The sequence below is a fragment of the Balaenoptera borealis genome (assembly GCF_965194805.1).
Source record: "Balaenoptera borealis genome assembly, chromosome: 12".
Classification (NCBI taxonomy): domain Eukaryota; kingdom Metazoa; phylum Chordata; class Mammalia; order Artiodactyla; family Balaenopteridae; genus Balaenoptera; species Balaenoptera borealis.
Genome location: NC_138869.1, coordinates 101,535,192 through 101,555,250, shown reverse-complemented (window position 1 = coordinate 101,555,250; position 20,059 = coordinate 101,535,192). Strand labels below are relative to the sequence as shown.

The following is a 20,059-nucleotide window of genomic DNA, read 5'->3' as shown; positions in this document are numbered from 1 at the left end:
GGACGGCCGGCACCGCGCCCACTCCCCCGGATACGCGAAGTGCTCGGCGACTCCCTGCCCCGGGGACAAAGAGCACGCGCCGGCCTATCCGGCGCAAGCCCCGCCCCATGCCCCGCCCCCGGGACGCAGGGAGCGCAGCGACCCCTGCCTCTAGCCCCGCCCCGTGCCTAGCCCCGCCCCCGGACGCAGAGAAAGCGCCGCGACATTTCCGGCAGGCCTGCGACTCCCCGCTCGTAGGCGTGTGCACCCTCGTCGGCGAGTGCAGACCTTCGGGAAGGAGGTTCGTGTACTTTGGAATTATTATTACTATTATTTTACACCTGTTTTGACTTTTAGAAATGAGTTGAGAGGCTTTGCTGCCGCCTGTTCTTCGTCCTCCGGATCCAGGCGGCGGCTTTAGGCTGCGTGGTAGGTGCTTGTGTAGTCCCTCGTTTCCAGCTTTCCTTAAAGTGGGTTGTGAATCCTGCGGAGACCCTGAGCTCCCGAGGCAGATGCTTACCGAGGTAGCGTCGAGGTCATTAGTTTCCTGGAGATTTTATTGGGCCATCTCCTTAAAAATCTCGGTGACTGAGTGTTACGTCGAATTAATGACTGGTACAATTCCAAGCCCCCCCCTTATAGACAATAATTTAAACAGAAGAGGTTATGCATTTTAAAGCTTAGCCTCGTTGGATACCAGATGCATTTCTTTAAGAAATTAGGAGTTACACCCTACTTTGCCAAGGCTGTAGAGTTCTACGTAATTATGACTTGGGCTTTGTATATTTCATCCTTCCTCCTCGCCCCCCATTTAACAATAATTATGAGTGATGCAAAGTTAAATAACCGTCTGAAAATTTTACAAATGTTGAGTATTGAAATCAATTCTTTGCGCAGGGGTGAAAAGCAGCACCCTTTCCCCCCAGAAAGGGCAACTAAAATACTTGAATTAAGGGCACGGGAGGTGTGTTTACTTTCCAGTTTAGTTATAATTTGGTTAGGTGATGAGGAGATTAGCTCATTAACTGTACACAGCTGGTCAGTGAAGTGTCCTGTGGGCCTATGCTATATTAGAATTTAGGTTATTACTAGAATGTTTGGTATCCAGTATGAATGGTTCAGTAATTACTTTGTGCAAAGCCTCTTTACATATTATCCCATTTAATGCCCATAGTAGCCCTAGGAAATTTGTACCATTGCTATCCTCAGCGTAGGTACAGTGAAGGAAACTGAGGCTTAGAAACGTTGGGTAGCTTGCCCATTCTTCTCAGCTCCCAAGGGCTGGAGCTGAACTTGGACCCACTGCTTCCTGGCTGCTAGCGAGCTGTGCTGTTAACTACCTCTGATCCAGCCCCTCCTCCGCAGGTGCAGGCCTGGTGTGATCTTCCATTTGGACAGAGTGAAAGAGAACAATGCAGAAGGACTCTGGCCCACTGTAAGTGCCCAGTGAAATGGGGGTGGAATAGTCAGGAGCTTTTCAAAACCAGAGTTTCTTTCATCATCTGAAAAGGGCACTGAGCCAAGACTGCTGGACAGCTTGGGCTATGGGAGGAAGGACGTGTAGGCCAGGGACTTGTGTTCGAGTTCCAGCTCTGCCCTGAGTCTAGGCAAGTCATCTAACCTCTCTGGGATTTATTTGCGTTTATACAGAGATAGGATTGTTCTGGAATGGTGACCTTTTTGATCCCATCCTATGGTTCCATGCTGTTTTGTTTGTTCTTTGTTTTTTTAAACACGGTTGGCACCGATTTCTTACTGTTCGTTTTCAGAGTGCCTTTACATTGGATTGGCTTTGGCTATGCAGCACTGGTTGCTTCCGGCGGGATCATCGGCTATGCGAAAGCAGGTATGGTTTGTAGTTATTTAACCTCTTAAAATCTTGTTCCGGAAGAGTGAGTCCCCAGGGTCCTCAAACTGCAGTCTTGTTGGAGTCAAGTTTGCGTTAGGCCCTCTCGCTGGAGTGCAGGCTTATCATCAGCCCTATAGCTCCTCCTGCACTTGCCTTGCGGTTATCTGGCTGAGCTACGCCAGGCTTCTTGTGCAGTCACTTGTTTTTGACTCTTTAGATAAAGAGACCGGTTAGGGATGGTAGTAGATTGTTATTATCATCACCTGCCATACATCAGCCTTGACCCCAGAGGGCCATCTCTGCTCTTCAAGCAGGAGGAAACCTCTAGTCTTCGCAGAAGCAGTTTTGAAGTCTCCGCATTAAGTCAGGCACAGGTGTGTCAGTGAACGTGCTTGTTTCCAACCCCCTCCTTGCTGGCATCCCCCTCGCCATCACACACACCAGAATTCTTGCTCCCCAGATCATTTTGTAACTCACTGACCCTGTTTCCCTTTCCTCTGGGGATGAGCCCAAGGTCCTGCCCTTGGAGAGTTCCAGTCTTTGCAGGGTTAATCAGGCCTGGCTCGGAGCCCTTCCTTTCTCCCTGGGGGGAGGTGTCCTGCCTGTCAGAGGAGAGGGGACCCGTGTGGTACGACCCTGACCTCTCTGGTAAAACAGCAAACTCCCCCGAACATTTTCCTGCTTGAGAATGCCTTGGTCCTGAACCGCGTTGAGAGACGTTCTCTTTGCTGTTTTCCTCCGCAGGGGAGGGCGGTCGGGTGGCTTCTGTCAGTGGGATGAGCGTCTGCCATTGCAATGCAGCTGTGTGTTTGCTTCCCTCCAGGCAGTGTCCCGTCCCTGGCTGCCGGACTCCTCTTCGGTGGATTAGCGGGCCTCGGTGCCTATCAGCTGTCTCAGGATCCAAGGAACATTTGGGTTTTCTTAGGTATGTCGGTTTCAGTGTCTCCCTGATGCATCCCTGGGTTGGTGGGATGTGACAGGTTCTTCACATTACGACAGTTTTACTGCTGCTGCCAAGTCCTAGGGAAGTTTTGAAATGGAGGCGTGGGGGGGGGGGCGTCTTATGCTGGTTTCTACTTATCTTTTATGTACAGAATATGGAAAGGTTTTCATACCCCATGAATGTAGATTTACCCAGTGAAATAAGTGTTAAACTTGTGTAAGGCAAACATGTGTCTCTTAACCATTGTGATTGCCCGCTGAAGACCGTCTGCTTGAGCATCCCTAAAGGACCATGTGTCTGGGTTAGGTTTGCATCAGTATTGCATTTTTCCCATTTGAAAATCATTTGTTAGCCCTTTAGATGTGAACTAAGTGTGTAAGATGTAGGCCCTGCCTTCAGGGAGGCTTTACCTTCACTGGGGACATAGAACGTGACTGGGGCTGCTGCAGTGTCCTGTGACCAGCACAGACGGCGAGGAGCGCGGGGAGGGGAAGGTTACTTATCAGGGTGGCTTTGGTGCATTTTTCCTGAGCTCCACCCTGCGTCAGACACCCTGCTGGGTGTGTGGGCCCCTTGCTGTCCCCACAAACCCACAGGATGAGAGAACATGCAGGGAGCAGGCGTGTCGCGGTGGTTTGTCCGAGTTGGCCTGGGCTGGGAAGGAGGAAGCACCCAGCTCTCGGCCCTGCTCGGCGGCTCCCTCTCGCCAGCCCCCAGCCCCGGAGTTACTCTCAGGCCTCTTTGTCCCCCTTCTGACCCCGCTCCTCCACTCCAGCGAACAACCTCACCATCTACTTGAAGAAGAAACAGCAGCCGTCACGTGGAGACTCCCTGCTGCCATCGGCCTCTAAGCCTTCCCCTGTCCTGTTTCTCTCGTCTCCAAGGCTGGTCCCTCCGCCAGGCTTTGGGTCTCTACTCTTCACCTTCTCCGGAGCTTTACACCGTCAGTGATGCCGGCTCTTCCTCGTATCCTGCCTCTCAGGTGGATCCCACCCATTGATGCTCCGATGTGCTCATCTCTCACCCATTTTAAAAAAAAAAAAAAAAAAAAAGGACCTCTCGTGACCCCACTGCTTTCTTCAGTGGCTGCCCTTCTGCTTCCTCTTCAGGAACTTCTCTTAAAAAAAATCCATTACACTCGCATCTTCACTTCCTCACCTCACATTCTCAGCCCACTTCGGCCTCCACTTCTGTCCCCTTAGTCCACGGGAGTAGCTCTCCCCGAGGCTGCCAGGAACCTGTACGCTTCAAAATTCAGCGTACACTCTTCAGCCCTCATTTTGTTTGGCCTTTTAGCTGTTCTCAGCACAGTACACTAATCCATTTTCCATTCTCTTGTTTTTCCTTTTTATTTTCTGATTCCCTTTTGTCTGTTTTGTCGACCTGTCTTCCATTTCAACCATTAGATATTGAGGTTCTTAAAACCTGGCTCTTTTAATCTTCTTTATACTCTCTCACTTGGCAATATGGTTGAAGCCCAGGCCTTAAATTACCACCGATACACAAATGACTCACAAATTTCTCTCTCCTCCAAGCTTTACTCTTCGTATATCCAGTTGCCTGCTTGAAAGCGTTCAGCTGTGTCATGGCATCTGCCCAAACCTGGCTCCCTGTCCTCACACACGCTTGGTCTCCTGGTGTCCTCCCTCCATCTGGGTCTCCATTGCTCTCCTCCCCTCCATCTCTGTCTGATTCATCAGCAAGTCCTGTCAACACTACCTGCCACTCGTATCCCAGGCCGTCCCCTTCCCTACCTCCACGGCCACCATCCACGCCCCAGTTAGCCCCCCTCTTGCCTGCATTCCCGAGGAGGTTTCTCAGTTGGTGCCCTACCTCCTCTCTGTTTTCCCTGGAGTGTGTTCCCTATGGTACAGCCACAGTTATATTTGCAGAATGCAGCTCTTTGTATGTATCCCTCTGCGTAATATCTTTTCATGGCTTTTCATTGCTCTTCGGAAGAAAACCGCAGTCCGTCCCGTGGCCCTCGAGGCTCCGTAGGCTGTGGCCCTCTTCCTCACGCAATCTCGGTTTCTGTGCCACACCACGCCTAGCAGCCCCCCTCTCACCGCGGGGCCCCGCGTACATTACGCCCTCTGCCTGGAACGTGCTTTCCTCCCCTTGAGCTCGTTAATCGCGACTCTCGACATCGCGGCTCCACCTTCGCTTTCTCAGCAAGTCCTTCTCCCTGAATGGGCTGGATCCCCTGTTCATCACGTTATTTGTATTGCATTAATTGCGCCTGTAGCACAGATTATACTTCTGAGTCTTTATTTGTGTGATTCTTTCAAGTTAGTCCTGTCAAACTCAAAGCACCGTCAGGGCAGAGATCTTTTTGATGACAGTTGTGTTCCCAGCACCTGGTGCGGCGCACGGCAGGTGGTCGGTATGTGAATAGACGTCGAGTGGGAGGAGCCTAAGAGCGTCGAGTGGGAGGAGCCTAAGGGCGCACAGGGTAAATAGCATCGGCGTAGGAAAGATGTAGTTTTCTCCTACAGCGGTTTAGGAGAAAACTAAGAAATTTAGGGCTGAAGAATGGTAGGAGGTGAGGCTGGAGAGGCAGGCTGGGCTCAGACACTGAGAGCCTTTGATTCCAGTGTTTGTACTTAGTCCCGTTGACTGTGGGTGGCCGTGGAGCTCCCCGACTCGGGGAAGGAGGAGGTATGAGATGAGGTCTGGGCCCTTGAAAGATGGGTGGGAGTTTGGCCACGTTTTCATCCTCCTACATATAAGGTGTAGTGATCTTTGACTCTTTTTATCTTTCCATCAGTTACATCTGGAACCTTGGCTGGCATTATGGGAATGAGATTCTACCACTCTGGAAAATTTATGCCTGCAGGCTTAATTGCAGGTGCCAGGTACCCTCTGCTCTATTGCTAGTTCTAGTTTAATGCCCCAAACACTTTAGACATTCAAAATTTTACTTGTTTCAGTATATCTGATGCTGAGCATCGACTGAAATGATTTAAATTTATATACAAATAGGAAAGTCTGCAAAAACAGCAGATTTAATGTCAAAATGAAATAAGTATATTCATTCACTTTGGAAATGGTTTTGCTTTCACATTTGCTCTCTGGTCCATCCTGGCCCCTTTCTGCAGTGGAGGAGGCTTCGGTGCAAAGCCATGACTGCAGCCGTTAGTGTGACTTTCAGCATGGGGTCCATGTTTCTTAGTTGTAAGGTGTCCTTTATTATTGAAAATTTTGCTGAAAGGGAATCTGATTGAATCCTATTTAACGTTAATCGTAGTTAACTTTAATTATAAAATCCAAACCAGATTGTTCTTAAAAATGTAGTCTTTAAGTATAATAAAGATACCCCCCAAAATAGAATTTTTAAAAATCTGCTTTGGAAAAAGGTTATTTACCCAACTTTGATCATAGTTACGATGCTGTCAAGAATAATGTTTTATAATCAGCATAGACCAAGGTCAAGAGCTGTAAACTGGGAGGCTGGAGACCTACCACTGATGACCTGTATGACTGGGGAGGCCTTGGTCTCTCCAGCCTTGTTTTCTCATCTTTGAATGATTGGCTGTTAGATTAGGAACTTCAACTCACGTGTATGATTTCAGAGCCCCGGTGTGGGACTGCCTTTGGCGTGTTCTTCCTGTGGCACCTCCAGGCGTGGGAGTTCATCTCCGCTTGCTCTGCCTTGGCACCTCCTCACCATGTAGTTGTGAGGGACCTGCTGAGTCCCAGCCCCTTAAAAATAGTCAAGTGCCTGTGCTGTTCTTTATCTGATTTTTTTTTTTTATGTGTTTCCTTTGAACAGTTTGCTGATGGTCGCCAAACTTGGAATTAGTGTGTTGGGTAAACCCCATGAGTAGTAGTCATGGCCCAGCTTGGACTCATGAAGAATTTTTAAATTTTCACTATTTTTAGCATATTAAGATAAATAAGTACAGCATTTTCACATATTCTGACATTTTACTTAAAAACAAACCAAAAAAACCCAACTTTGCAGAGAAAAATGTCAGTTATTATCATTACAACCCTAAAGAGGTGGGTAGAGTGTAACACAAGAGCTTCTTCCTATAGTAGAAGCATACAGTTTGATTCTTGTATGTTGGTGTTATCTGTTCTTTCTGAATCTGTAGGTAAAATCTCCAGGGATAAAATGTAAGGTGTCGCCATTGGGGTCCCTGAAACCCTGTACCCTACTCAGAGGAACAGTGTGAAAAAGATCTGTTAATGAGATTTAGGGTATCTGTTCTTTTGCTTATCTTAGAGCACAGACCTACTTTGAAATTATGTTAAGTGAAATCAATGAAAATAAAGTTTACTGTAAATAATATTTTCTTCGGTGTCTTTGTTGCCAGAGCTGTCTAGAACATAGAATGAGATGTGAATAGCAAGAAGGCAAAAGAGCATGAAGGTGTTTTTGTTAACATTTTATTTAGGAATTACCCATCCTGAATAATTTAAAGACCAAGGAAGGAAAGTTATTTATTATTTGATTGTACATTGCATTGAGCCTTGGACTTCTAAGATTAGTAGGACTGTGTAACCAAAAAAAGAGAAAAAAAAGAAAAAAATGAAATTGTTGTTAACCAGCGCTGAGTTAACTCATTCTGGTACCCCTTACTTTAGTTTCCTCCTCTTTAAAGAAAAGGGATATTTGCTACAATACCTCAATCCTAACTGGTATTGATTGGATTTAGAATATGTAATTCAGGCATATACAATTTTGTGGATTGGCTTAAGCTCCTTGAAAGGAGTCCTAGTTTCCTCATCTTTGTTGTGTATGCCATGGTTTGACGTGTCTGCCAGGGCCCTTTTTTTTTTTTTAATTTCTTTTATTGAAGTATAGTTGATTTACAGTGTGTTAATTTCTACTGTACAGCAAAGTGATTCAGTTATACATATGTATATACATTCTTTTTCATTTTCTTTTCCATTATGGTTTACACAGAATATTGAATATAGTTCCCTGTGCTATACAGTAGGACCTTGTTGTTTATCCATTCTATATATAATAGTTTGCATCTGCTAATCCCAAACTCCCGATCCATCCATCTCCCACCTGCCCTCCCACTTGGCAACCACAAGTCTGTTATCTGTGTCTGTGAGTCTGTTTCATAGATAAGTTCATTTGTGTCATGTTTTAGATTCCACATAGAAGTGATATCATATTTGTCTTTCTCTTTCTGACTTACTTCATTTAGTATGACAATCTCTAGGTCCATCCATGTTGCTGCAAATGGCCTTATTTCATTCTTTTTTATGGCTGAGTAGTATTCCACTGTAAATGTGTACCACATGTTCTTTATCCATTTATCTGTTGATGGACATTTAGGTTGTTTCTATGTCTTGGCTATTGTAAATAGTGCTGCAGTGAACATTGGGGTGCATGTGTCTTTTTGAATTACAGTTTTCTCCAGATGTGTGCCCAGGAGTGGGATTGTAGGATCCTATGGCAACTCTATCTTTAGTTTTTTGAGGAACCTCCATACTGTTTTTCACAGTGGCTGCAGCAATTTACATTCCCACAACAGTGTAGTAGAGTTCCCTTTTCTCCACACCCTCTCCAGCATTTGTTGTTTGTAGACTTTTTAATAATGGCCATTCTGAGTGGTGTGAGGTGATACCTCATTATAGTTTTGATTTGTAGTTCTTTAATAATTAGCGATGTTGAGCATCCTTTTCATGTGCCTATTGGCCATCTGTATGTCTTCTTTGGAGAAATGTCTATTTAGGTCTTCTGCACATTTTTCGATTGGGTTGTTTATTTTTTTGTTATTGAGTTGTATGAGCTGTTTATATATTTTGGAAATGAACAGGACTCCTTCTTAAAGCATAATGCCCATAGCTCTACACAGATGGGGTGTGACCAGGATACTGGATTCTAGACCACACATTTCTGTTAGTACAACCAGAATCAAAATAAGATTTTTGGACAGCCCCATCACAGCAGTGACTCATTAAGCTTTTGGTCCACTGACACCCCAGTTCTTTTTCTCACATGCTGCTGTTAATAATAACTACTCATAGATAAGAATGGGTTGATGCTTGATGTCACATACTTGCAGGTATTTTGATTAAATAAAAAAGTCCATAGTTCCTGGCATAGTCAGTAATTGCCTTTTATCATATAGTTATACCAAATTCATAGTTTAAATAATACAGACAAATCCATTTCCAAACAGTTCATTGGTATCTGGTATGATTTTATGCCCTGGTGAATCAGATTATTGTGATCTCAAACATTAGTCCTGTACAGTCTAAAGGAAAATGGACAAAGAAAATCAAGTAAGCAGAACATTTTCTTTGTCCCTTTTATATTTTAAAAGTTGATTTTTATGGAAATGTGTTTGGGAGGAAAGAAACAGCTGGTTGTAGTTAGTGTTACAAAGGTCAGGACACCCACAGGTAGGCTGGGTTTCTCTTGAGCAGAGAGGAGACGCCTGTGTATTGTTTGTGTTCACAGAGCTTCATCTCCGTGCTTGTTTCCCTGAGCGCTGCTTCTGTGTGAGGGTCGGCTGGACGTGAACATCAGTTATGACTAGTTGTTCCCCAAACGTTTGAATCATATATGAATTGTAAGAACAGAGGCACAGAAAAAGATTGTTCTAAACGAAAGATAGTCATTCTGTTCATCAGAAAAAGCACATTTTGGGTTCTGAGCTAGCCCTTCAGCGATCGTCATGATAAATAGCTACTTCAAATATTATGGTTAAATGTATTTAATAGTCCTCGTCAGTATTTTCTGTCTTCTCCATTCGTGCGTGTGACATGTGCGTGCGTGTGCACCCAAACTAACCCTTGGCTGTTGACGATTAAGGCACTTGTGATGGTGGAGGCATCAGGCGGCCGTAGACTGTCCAAAGCTCCCATCCTTCCAGAAGGGATTTCAAATCATGATGCGAGGCCCTGGTTTTTCTTCTGTCATGAAGTGTTTCCTAAGGGCACCTATTTTGGCCACCTTCAGTTCTAGGGTTGGGGCACCAGCCTTAGACTCTGAGTGACAACGATTCCCTGGAGGTGGGAATTAGTTTAGGTCCAAGGTAGATCCCTGTGTGACTGGTCCTGTGGTCACCTGTGAGAGTTCCAAGGCTGCCTACAGTTCTAAGGGGTGGGGGTGGGGTGGGGTGGGGTGCCTTCATGGCCCAGCAGCCTTGACAGGGTCCTTGCTAAGAACCCCTTCCTCTCCCCGGCAAAGTTTCCCAAGTACTTACTGTCCTAAGATTGTGCTGGGTCCCAGAAGGAAAAGAAAAACAAAGCATGGCTTGCCATCGTGGAGTCTAGTGGAGAACACTGACATCTAGACAAGCAAAGGCAATATAGAAATACATGGCTAATAGAGGTAGGTAGACATTACCCCAGGGGCACAAGAAAGTGGTCAGTTCTCTTCAGGGAGTCTAGGAGGGCTTCACAGAGGGGATGGGGGTTGAGCTGAGCCTTGAAGGATGAGGAATTCATAAACAAGGACAGACAAATGTTGCAGGTAGAGGGAAGGTATGTGCAGTGCCTCTGAGGCATGACACTGCCTCGCGAAGTTGGGTACCTACAAGTTGTTTGGTGTGAATAGCATAGAGCGGGTGAGGTTGGCAACAGCAGGAGATGAGACTGAAAGGCAAGGTCAAATCTAGATGACCTTGACATCCCCAGCTAAAGGTTTGAATGTAATCCATTTTCCCCCTCATTTTTGTTGTATTTTGTTTCATCATTTTTGTTGGTTTTCGTTTCATAAAGATTTGTGGAAGCTCTCTGTATATAATGGGCACAGGTCCTTTATTATATATTACATTTTCTCCCAACCTATTGTGTGTCTTTTAACTTTGTTTATAGTTTCTGTACGTCTTTACATAGTCAGATCTATTACTTCATTGCTTTACAAAGTTCTTTCTTATTCCAAATTATAAAAATACTCACCTAGTTCACAAGGTCGTTTAAAATTGAGATAAAATATGCTTGTGATAAAGAATGCATGTAAGACAGAAGGGCATACAGCAAAATTGTTTCCTTCTGATCCCAGACCCTTAGTCTCTCAACTTAAGAGGTAGCCATTATTTATTTATTGTCCCAGAAGTTTTCTGTGAGTATAAAACATAGAAATGTATCCTTTTTTGGTTACTGTTAAGACAAGTGAGGGCACAGAATTAACACTGAGTTACACTTTGCTACACTGTATCACACTTAACACCTTTTCTTTATCTGGACATGGAGACCTACCTCATTCTTTTTAGTGGCTTTTTAATTATATGATGTGGCTATCTAGTTTACCATTCCCCTACTGACAGAAAGGTACCTTGTTTAAAGCTTTTCGCTATTAAAAAAATGCCGTACCAAGGAACATCACTAAGTCCCGGTGCACATGTGCAAATGAATCTTTAGGTTATACCCCTAAAAGCTGAGTCAAAGCAGATGAGCATTTAAAATTTTAATTGTCCGCAAAAAGAGTTGTACGGATTTACACTCCCATCAATAGCGGTTGAGAGATTTTGTTTCCTCATCTTTGCTAACATTGCGTATTATCAGACTTTTAATCTTTGACACATTAAGCTAGGGGTCTGCAAACTTTTTCTGTAAATGGCCATTTACAGAATGTAAATGTTTCTGTAAACATTTTAGGCTTTGTGGGCCATACCGGCTCTCTCCAGCTATTCAGTTTTGCCTTGTAATGCAAAAGCCACCATAAACAGTACATAAACGAGTGAGCATGGCTACCTTCCAACAAAGCTCTATTTATGGAATTTATGAAATTTATTTATCTATTTATGAAATTTGAATTTCATATCATTTTCACATAGTACCAAATAATAATCTTATTTTGATATTCTTTTCGACCATTTTTTTTTTAATTTTTTTTTTATAAAAAACATTCTTAGCTTGCCAGCTGCACGAAAACAGACAATGGACTGGATTTGGTTCACTGACCATGGTTCCAACCCCTGATCGAAGCCATTGTTTTATATATTTAGTATGACTTATTAAGCATCTTTTCATATATTTATTGACCAGTGATGTATATTTTTTCTGTAAACTCCCCTTTTTTTGTTTTTCTAATTGATCTGTGACTCTATAATCACTGTAGATTGTACTATGTTTTGATATGTGGTAAGGCAAGTCTGTCATTGTTACTTTTCTGATTTTTCTTTACATACTTTTCCAGATAAATCTAGACTTAGCCTTTCAGCTTTAAATTTTACTAGGGATTTTGATTATGATTACATTGAATTATAGATAAATTTAGGAAGATTTGGGAGCTTTAAAACATTTACTCTTTAAAAAGTTTTTTTGAAATGTTGATTTACAATGTTATATTAGTTTCAGGTGTACAACAGAGTGATTCAGTTACACATGTATATATATATATATATCTATTCTCTTTTAGATTTTTACAGGTTATTACAAGATATTGAGTATATAGTTCCCTGTGCTATGCAGTAGGTCCTCGTTGGTTATCTATTTTATATATAATAGTGTTTATATTTTAATCCCAAACTCCTGATTTATCCCTCCACCCCCCTTTCCCCTTTGGTAACCATAAGTTTGTTTTCTGTGTCTGTGACTCTTTCTATTTTGTAAATAAGTTCATCTGTATAATTTTTTTTAGATTCCACATATAAACAATATCATATGTTATTTGTCTTTGACTCACTTCACTTGGTATAATCTCTAGGTCCACTCATGTTGCTGCAAATGGTATTATTTCATTCTTTTTTATGGCTGAGTAGTATTCCATTGTGTATATATACCATATCTTTATCCATTGATCTGTCAGTGGACACTTAGGTTGCTTCCATGTCTTGACTATTATAAATAGTGCTGCTGTGAACATTGGGATGCATGTATCTTTTCGAATTACAGTTTTTTCCAGATATATGTCCAGGAGTGGGAGCATTGGATCATATGGCAACTCTATTTTTAGTTTTTTAAGGAAACTCCATACTGTTCTCCATAGAGGCTGCACCAATGTATGTTCCCACCAACAGTGTAGGAGAGTTCCCTTTTCTCCACACCCTCTCCAGCATTTATTATTTGTAGACTTTTAGATGATGGCCATTCTGAGTGGTGTGTGGTGATACCTCATTGTAGTTTTGATTTGCATTTCTCTAATGATTAGCGATGATGAGCGTCTTTTCATGTGCCTGTTGGCCATCCGCATGTCTGTGGAGAAATGTCTGTTTGGATCTTGTGCCCAGTTTTTGATTGGGTTTTTTTTTTTTTTTAATTTTGAGCTATATGAGCTGTTTGTATATAAAATATTTACTCTTCAATCCATGACATTGTATGTCCCTTCATTTAATTCAGTTTTTCTTTTTTTAATGTCTTAAAACATTTTAGAGTTTTATTCACTTAGTTCTTTGCATTTCTATTAAGATTATTGAATGATATTTTATAGTTTTGTTATTATTATGAATGGAACTTCTTCATATATATTTTCTAATTAGGTATCAATCTGAGCAATGAATTTCTGATATTAATGTAAATGCTTCAGTCGACTCAAGCACATTGCTTGCCATAGGTTTTTGTCAACTACCCTTTATCTAGTGCTATGGCTTTATGTTGAAGTTAGAAACAATAGGATATTTGCTATCACTGATGATTCAACATTGTTCTAGAGACACTAGACAAAGTAATAAGAGAAATAAATGAGGTATAAAGTAATAGTGGAAAAGGAAAGAAATCAAAGATTTTAAATAGCTAATATAATTGTCTATCTAGAAAATCCAAGACAAGCAACTAAAATCCTATTATAACTAATGAGGAAGTTCTATAAAGCTGCAAGAAACAAGATCAGCACCAAAACCCAAGAGCTTTCCATCAGCAGCCATCATCAGTTCTCTTCCATACTATTGCTAATACCCAAGTCCAAGCCTCACCATCTTTTAATCTTCTAACAGGACTCCCTGTTTTCATGCTTTGGTCCAACAATTAATTCTTTACCCAGCAGGCAGAGGCATATATCAAGTATAATTAGACTCCTACTCTTAAAATTATTCAGTCATCTCTCACTACATTTATATCCCTTCTTTAGTCTCTATAACATCCTGGGGGTTTTTTTGTTTTTTTTTTTCTTAATAGCACTTATAATAATTTGCAAATATACAGGGGTTTTTGTGTATGTGTTTATTTAATGTCTGTCTCCGGAATGTATGTTCTGAGATCACAGAAAATGACCTTTTCGTTTCTACCGTATATACCATATATACTACACTTAGAACATAGTAGGTACGTAGTAAATATTTGCTGAATGGATAGATTGATCAAATCTGTTTCTTAAAAATAGACTTTATTTTGTAGAACAGTTTTAAGAGACAGTACAGAGAGTTCCCACACACCTTACACCCAGTTTCCCCTATTAGTAACATCTTACATTAACATGATACATTTGTTACAACTAATGAACCAATACTGATACATTATCACTAAAGTCCATACTTCGTACAGTGTTTCCTATTTTTTAACTAATATCCTTTTTCTATTCCAGGATCTTATCCAGGATACCATATTACATTTAGTTGTCATGTCTTCTCAGGCTCCTCTTGGCTGTGACTGTTTATTAGACTTTTCTTGTCTTTGGTGACTGAGTTTTGAGGAGTACTGATCAGGTATTTTGTAGAATGCACTTCCATTGGAATTTGTCTAGTGTTTTCCTCATGGTTAGACTGGGATTATCGGTTTTTAGGAGGAAGACCACAGGGGTGAAGTGTCATTTTCATCACATCATATTAAAGTTACATATACGAACATGATATTACTGTTGATGTTGACCTTGATCATCCGGCTGAGGTAGTGTTCCTCAGGCTTCTCCACTGTGAAGCTATTCCTTTTTTCCCCCTTTCCCATACTGTACTCTTTAAAAGGAAGTTACTATGCATATCCCACACTTAAGAAATGGGGAGTTGTGCTCTGCCTCCTAGAGGGCAGAGTATCTACATAAATTATTTGGAATTCTGCTGCATGGAAGATGCCTCTTCTTCCCTGTCTATCCATCCAACCATCCACTCCTTCAGTACGGACTCATGTATATATATTTCCTGGTTTGGGTTATAATCCAATACTTCTCCATTAGTTTTCTTGCTCAAATTGTTGCAGTTTTGACCATTGGGAGCTCTTTCAGCTGGCCCATGGGTCCTTTGACATAGCCAATCAGTGTAGGCTTTTTTTTTTTCCTTGTTTTTTGTTTTTATAGAACTTCCCTACTTTCTGGCACTGTAAGAGGCTCCAGGCTCATCTTGTATATTTCATGCTCTGATACTAGAATCAGCCATTTCTCCAAGTAGCCCTGGTTTCTTTTATTGGACAGTGATATTAGAAACCAAGACCTGGTGCTGGATAATGTTTGTTGGTACTAGGACATTATTTTATACTTTTCATTCCTTTTCACTTTTTAAAGTTGTTATTCCTTTTTCTAGTTTCTTAAGCTAAATGTTCAAATTCACCATGTCTTCAGTGTTTTTTGTTTTTCTCATAAATGGAACAAGTGTATAATTTTTTTCTTTGAGATCTCTTTTGACTGAGTTTTACAGGTTTTAATACAGAGATCTGTCATTGTCCATTTCTAAAGGATGTTTATTTCATTTTTGATTTTCCCTTTTGACTTTGTAGTGGTTAGAACAATGTTTTTGAATTTTTAAGTGGATGATTTTGGAGGCATACTTTTTTATCCTACTTTTATTAAACTGTGGAAAGAAGTTGTGGCTTACATATTTCAACATTTGAGAATTTGAGATTTTCTTTTTGGCCTAACATAAGGTCAATTTTTTGTGCATGTTACATGTATAGTATTTTGCCTTATTGGTCAAAGTTCTATATAGTATGTATGGTGGGTAAATTTTGTTTACTGTGTTACTCATGTACTTATTTTAAGGCCTCTAGATCTGTTTTCTAAGAAAAACCTCCCACTCTGTGGTTATGTCAATTTCTTCTTGTATTTGTGGTTAATCTTTGCTTCACATATTTATGTTGTTTTAACATTTGATTTTGAAAATTTTCTAATTTAGAGAAAAGTTTGTCTCTCTCTCCCTCTCTCTCTCTCTCTCTCTCTCTCTCTCTCTCTCTCTCTCTCTCTCTCTATATATATATATATATATATATATATATGAACATATGAACATAGATGTAGAAATCCTCAACAAGATATTAGCAAATCCAATCCAACAGTGTATACAGAGAATCACATAATATGATCAAGTGGGATTTATTCTAGGTATACAAAGCTGGTTCAGCATTTGAAAATCAATTAATGTAGTCCATCACATCAACAAGCTAAAGAAAAAAGAATTGTATGATCAATGATTATCAATAGATGCACAAAAAGTATTTGACAGAATCTAACACCATTCATAATAAAAACTCTCAGCAAAACAGGGAGGAATGTCTTCAACTTGATAAAGAAAATCTATTAAAAAAAAACAGAAACCCTACAGCTAACGTCTTTCTTAATGAGGAGAAACTAGATGTTTTCCTGCTAAGATCAGGAACAAGGCAAGGATGTTCACTCCTGCCACTTCTATTCAGCATTGTACTGGAAGTCCTGGCTAGTTCAATAAGAAAGAAAAGGAAATAAAAAGTATGCTGATTGGGAATGAAGAATAAAACTGTTTTTGTTTGCAGATGACATGATTGTCTATGTAGAAAATTTCAAAGAATCGACAAAGAAACTCCTGGATTTAATAAGTGATTATAACAGGAATTAGGATACAACGTTAATATAGAAAAGTCATTTGCTTTCTTATATACAAACAATGAACAATTGAAATTTGAAATTAAAAATTGCATTAGCACTAAAATAAACAGGTATAAATCCAACAAATATGTGTAAGATCTATATGAGGAAAATGACAAGACACTGATGAAAGAAGTACAAGAAGATGTAAAAAAAATAGAGCAATAGTCCTTGTACATGAGTGGGAAGACCCAAGAGTGTCAAGATGTCAGTTCTTCCCAACTTGATCTGTATTGCTTGTTCACTGCAATCCCAGTCAAAAATCCCAGTTATTTTGTGGATACTGACAAACTGATTCTAGAGTTTATATGGAGCAGTAAAAGACCCAAAATAGCCAACACAATATTGAAGGAGAGAAACAAAGTTGAGGGACTGACTTAGGTGACTTCTATAAAGCTATAGTAATCAAGACAGTGTGGTATTGGTGAGAGAATAGACACATAGATCAATGGAACAGAATAGAGAGCCCAGAAATAGATGCACACAAATACAGTCAACTGATCTTTGACAAATTAGCAAAGGCAGTTCAGTGGAGAAAACAGTCTTTTCAACAAACGACGCTGGACGATAGACATCAACATGAAAAAGAATCTGTAACAGATGATATACCTTTCAGAAAAATTGACTCAAAATGGATCATAGATCTAAATGTAAAATGCAAAACTGTAAAACTCCTGGAATATAGGAGAAAATCATAGGTGACCTTGGGTTTGGTGATGGCTTTTTAGATACAACCCCAGAAGCATGATCCATGAAATAAAAAATTGGTAAGCTGCACTTCATTTAAATTAAAAACTTTTGCTCTGCAGAAGACCTTAAGAGAATGAAAAGACAAGTCACGGACTGGAGGTAAGATTTGCAAAAGGCAACTGATAAAGGTCTGTTATTCAAAATATACAAGGAACTGTTTAAATTCAACAATAAGAAAACAAACTAATTTAAAAATGGGCAAAAGATCTGAATAGACAGCAAGGAGATATACAGATGGCAGATAAGCATGTGAATAGATGCTTCACATCCTATGTCATTAGGGAATTGCAAATTAAAGTAACAAGATACTACTACACTCTCGAACAGCCAAAATCCAAAACACTGACGACACCAAATGCTGATGAGGATGTGGAGCAACAGGAACTCTCACTCGTTGCTGGTGGGAATGCGAAACGGTACAGCCACTTTGGAAGGCAGTTTGGTGCTTTCTTACAAAACATACTCCTACCATATGATCCAGCAGTTAATCAAGTGAAGTGAAAACTGATGTCCACACAAAAACATGTACATGAATGTTTATAGCAGCTTTATTCATAATTGCCTGTACTTGGAAACAACCAAAATGTCCTTCAGTTGGTGAATGGGTAAATAAACTAGGATACATATAGACAATGGAATACTCTTCAGTGTTAAGCAGAAATGAGCTATCAAGCCAAGAAAAGACAGGGAGGAATTTTAAATGCATATTACTAAGTGAAAGAAGCCAAACTGAAAAGGCTATATACTTCGTAATTCCAACTATATGACATTGTGGAAAAGGAAAAACTATGGAGATAATAAAAAAAAAAAGCTCAGTGGTTGCCAGAGGTTTGCAGGGAGGGAGGGAGGGATGAATGGGTAGAGCACAGAGGATCTTTAGGGCAGTGAAACTATTTTGTATGATACTGTATTGGTGGATACATGCCATTATACATGTTGTCAAAACCCACAGAATGTACAACACAGAGCGTGAACCCTAATGTAATCTATGGCCTTTAATTAACAACAATGAATCAATATTGGTTCATCAGTTGTGACAAATGTACCACACTAATGCAAGATATTTATAATAGGGAAAATTGAGGAGGGGGGAGATTAGGGAGTACGTGGAAACTCTGTACTTTCCATTCAAATTTTCCGTAAACTTAAAACTGCTAAGAAAAAAGAAAAAAAAGTTGACTAATTAACAACAAAAAAAGGCCTCAGAGTATAAGTGTAAAGTTTAACAATGTAAGGAAAACACACTAGTTAACCATATTAACTTTAATATCTATTCGGAGTTTAAAAGTTTCCCAGCAACACAAAAGAAGATTTTTGCTTTGAGACATTAATTAAAACTGTACAAATATATATATAACCATTACCACTAACATAAATTACTCTTTAGATTTTAACATTTTTCAAGAAGGTGAGCTGAATCGTCTGTACAAAAATACCATGTTCTTACTATGCCTTTGCATAATGTCCACAAGATGATACCAATTACATTAGCATTTGTTACAAAGTCATAAAATACATAAAAAATAAGCAGTTTGATAACATTGTTCTTTAAAAAGAATATCTATTCCGTAAACCGACAAGCTTGAATAGAGTAGTCCTGAATTCAAAATGTCTATTTTAAATACAAGTTTAGAAATAAAACTAAGAAAATATGTAGTAAGTGAAATCACTGCGATAGCAACTGAATGCATTTGCTCTTCAGAGCAAGTGTGAAGGTCAGAGCGGAGTCAGTGATCTGCCTGCAGCAGCAGCAGGAGTTTGCTTTGGGGGACGAGCTGGTATACTTCATCTTTGTGCCTCGTGGGAATACGGAAGCAACGTGTTTTGAAAGTCTGATGAACACACTTGATGTGAAGATGACAGAACCTTGACTTGGTTAATTTGGAAGTCATCAAGCCATTGGGTTTGATGGTCACCACGAATTCATAGCAGTTGTATTGATCAAAATCGAACAATCGACTCTTTCTCCACTAAAATCAGGTGATGTGATTTTGACATCTCTATGTTAAAGAAGTATTTATTTCTAAGAAAGATGTCCTGCTTTAGATTAGAATTATCATTGCTTCCATAATTCCAAAGTAGAAAAGTGATAAATTACCATCTTTCTGCCATTGCCAAAATGGTAGAGTAGAACCTTGGCCAAATAAGAACCGTAACTGACAGTCCACAGACATCTATGTAATTGCTATAAAAACCCAAAACAAAACAAACCTCTGAGGCCAAACGATAAAATCTTTAATAGTTTGGGCAAATATAAAACACTCTAAACACTTATTTCTGGAGGCATTTTTTTAAAAAGCTTCTTATTGTACTTAGTATCTATTAATTTGTAGATCAAATACTTGACACTTTGGCAAATAGTTTATTCAATACTTTGTAAAGTCCTACCCATATATCAGCACTGTGGGCAATGATGCTAAGAAAATGCATTTCATTTCTAGGAAAGAAAGAAAACAGGAGATGAGTTTTGCTCTTCAGAGTACCCACTATGACATATTTCTTCCAGAACTCAGTAGAAATAGACATCTGTAGACATTTCCCGGGGTCAGGGGACTTGCACAGACTCTGGGGAGCGATGCTGTGGGACTTCACACCAGACTCCTATCGGTGGCCTCCGTACTTGGCCACCCAGTCTGTCCTCCCGTGCACGGAGGAGACTGGCTGTGCGCGGTTCACAATATTTAGATTCTTGGCTGTAGGATTATAAGTAGGTCCTGAAAACTGCCCCTGACCAGTTTTTGTGTTCCAGGGATATTCTGAAAGAAAGCAGAACCAGAAATTAGAATTTTATTCAGATGATTATTAAATTCAAAATAAAGCAGTTCATTTTATGGGGGAAAATCTGAATTTATCTTTTTTTTTT

The 20,059-nt window shown here is 40.3% G+C and overlaps 2 protein-coding genes across 10 annotated transcripts in view; one reads left to right on the top strand and one right to left on the bottom strand.

Moving 5' to 3' along the window:
• Window positions 1-92: 92 nt before the first annotated feature.
• Window positions 93-7,063, top strand: TMEM14C (transmembrane protein 14C). 5 transcript variants are annotated; one of them, XM_082347787.1, is made up of 6 exons: window positions 166-280; window positions 1,345-1,414; window positions 1,749-1,825; window positions 2,652-2,753; window positions 5,539-5,626; window positions 6,544-7,063. In XM_082347787.1, exons 2-6 carry the CDS (start codon window positions 1,392-1,394, stop codon window positions 6,596-6,598), a joined length of 345 nt encoding a protein of 114 aa, XP_082203913.1. In that variant the 5' UTR covers window positions 166-280; window positions 1,345-1,391; the 3' UTR covers window positions 6,599-7,063. The 5 variants fall into 5 exon arrangements, with proteins under 5 accessions (XP_082203910.1, XP_082203913.1, XP_082203912.1 ...); XM_082347788.1 differs by having other exon boundaries at window positions 239-408; XM_082347784.1 differs by lacking the exons at window positions 5,539-5,626; window positions 6,544-7,063 and adding an exon at window positions 3,547-5,041 and having other exon boundaries at window positions 93-280.
• The window catches only part of MAK (male germ cell associated kinase), a 63,737-nt gene continuing 49,214 nt past the window's right edge, over window positions 5,537-20,059 (bottom strand). For 4 of the 5 annotated variants that reach the window (XM_082347745.1, XM_082347747.1, XM_082347748.1 and 1 more), the window contains one exon: window positions 5,537-19,952. In XM_082347745.1, coding sequence (XP_082203871.1) covers window positions 19,798-19,952 — 155 coding nt within the window. In that variant the 3' untranslated portion in view covers window positions 5,537-19,797. The remainder of the gene's footprint in view (window positions 19,953-20,059) is intronic. The other variant, XM_082347749.1, reaches the window with a different exon arrangement.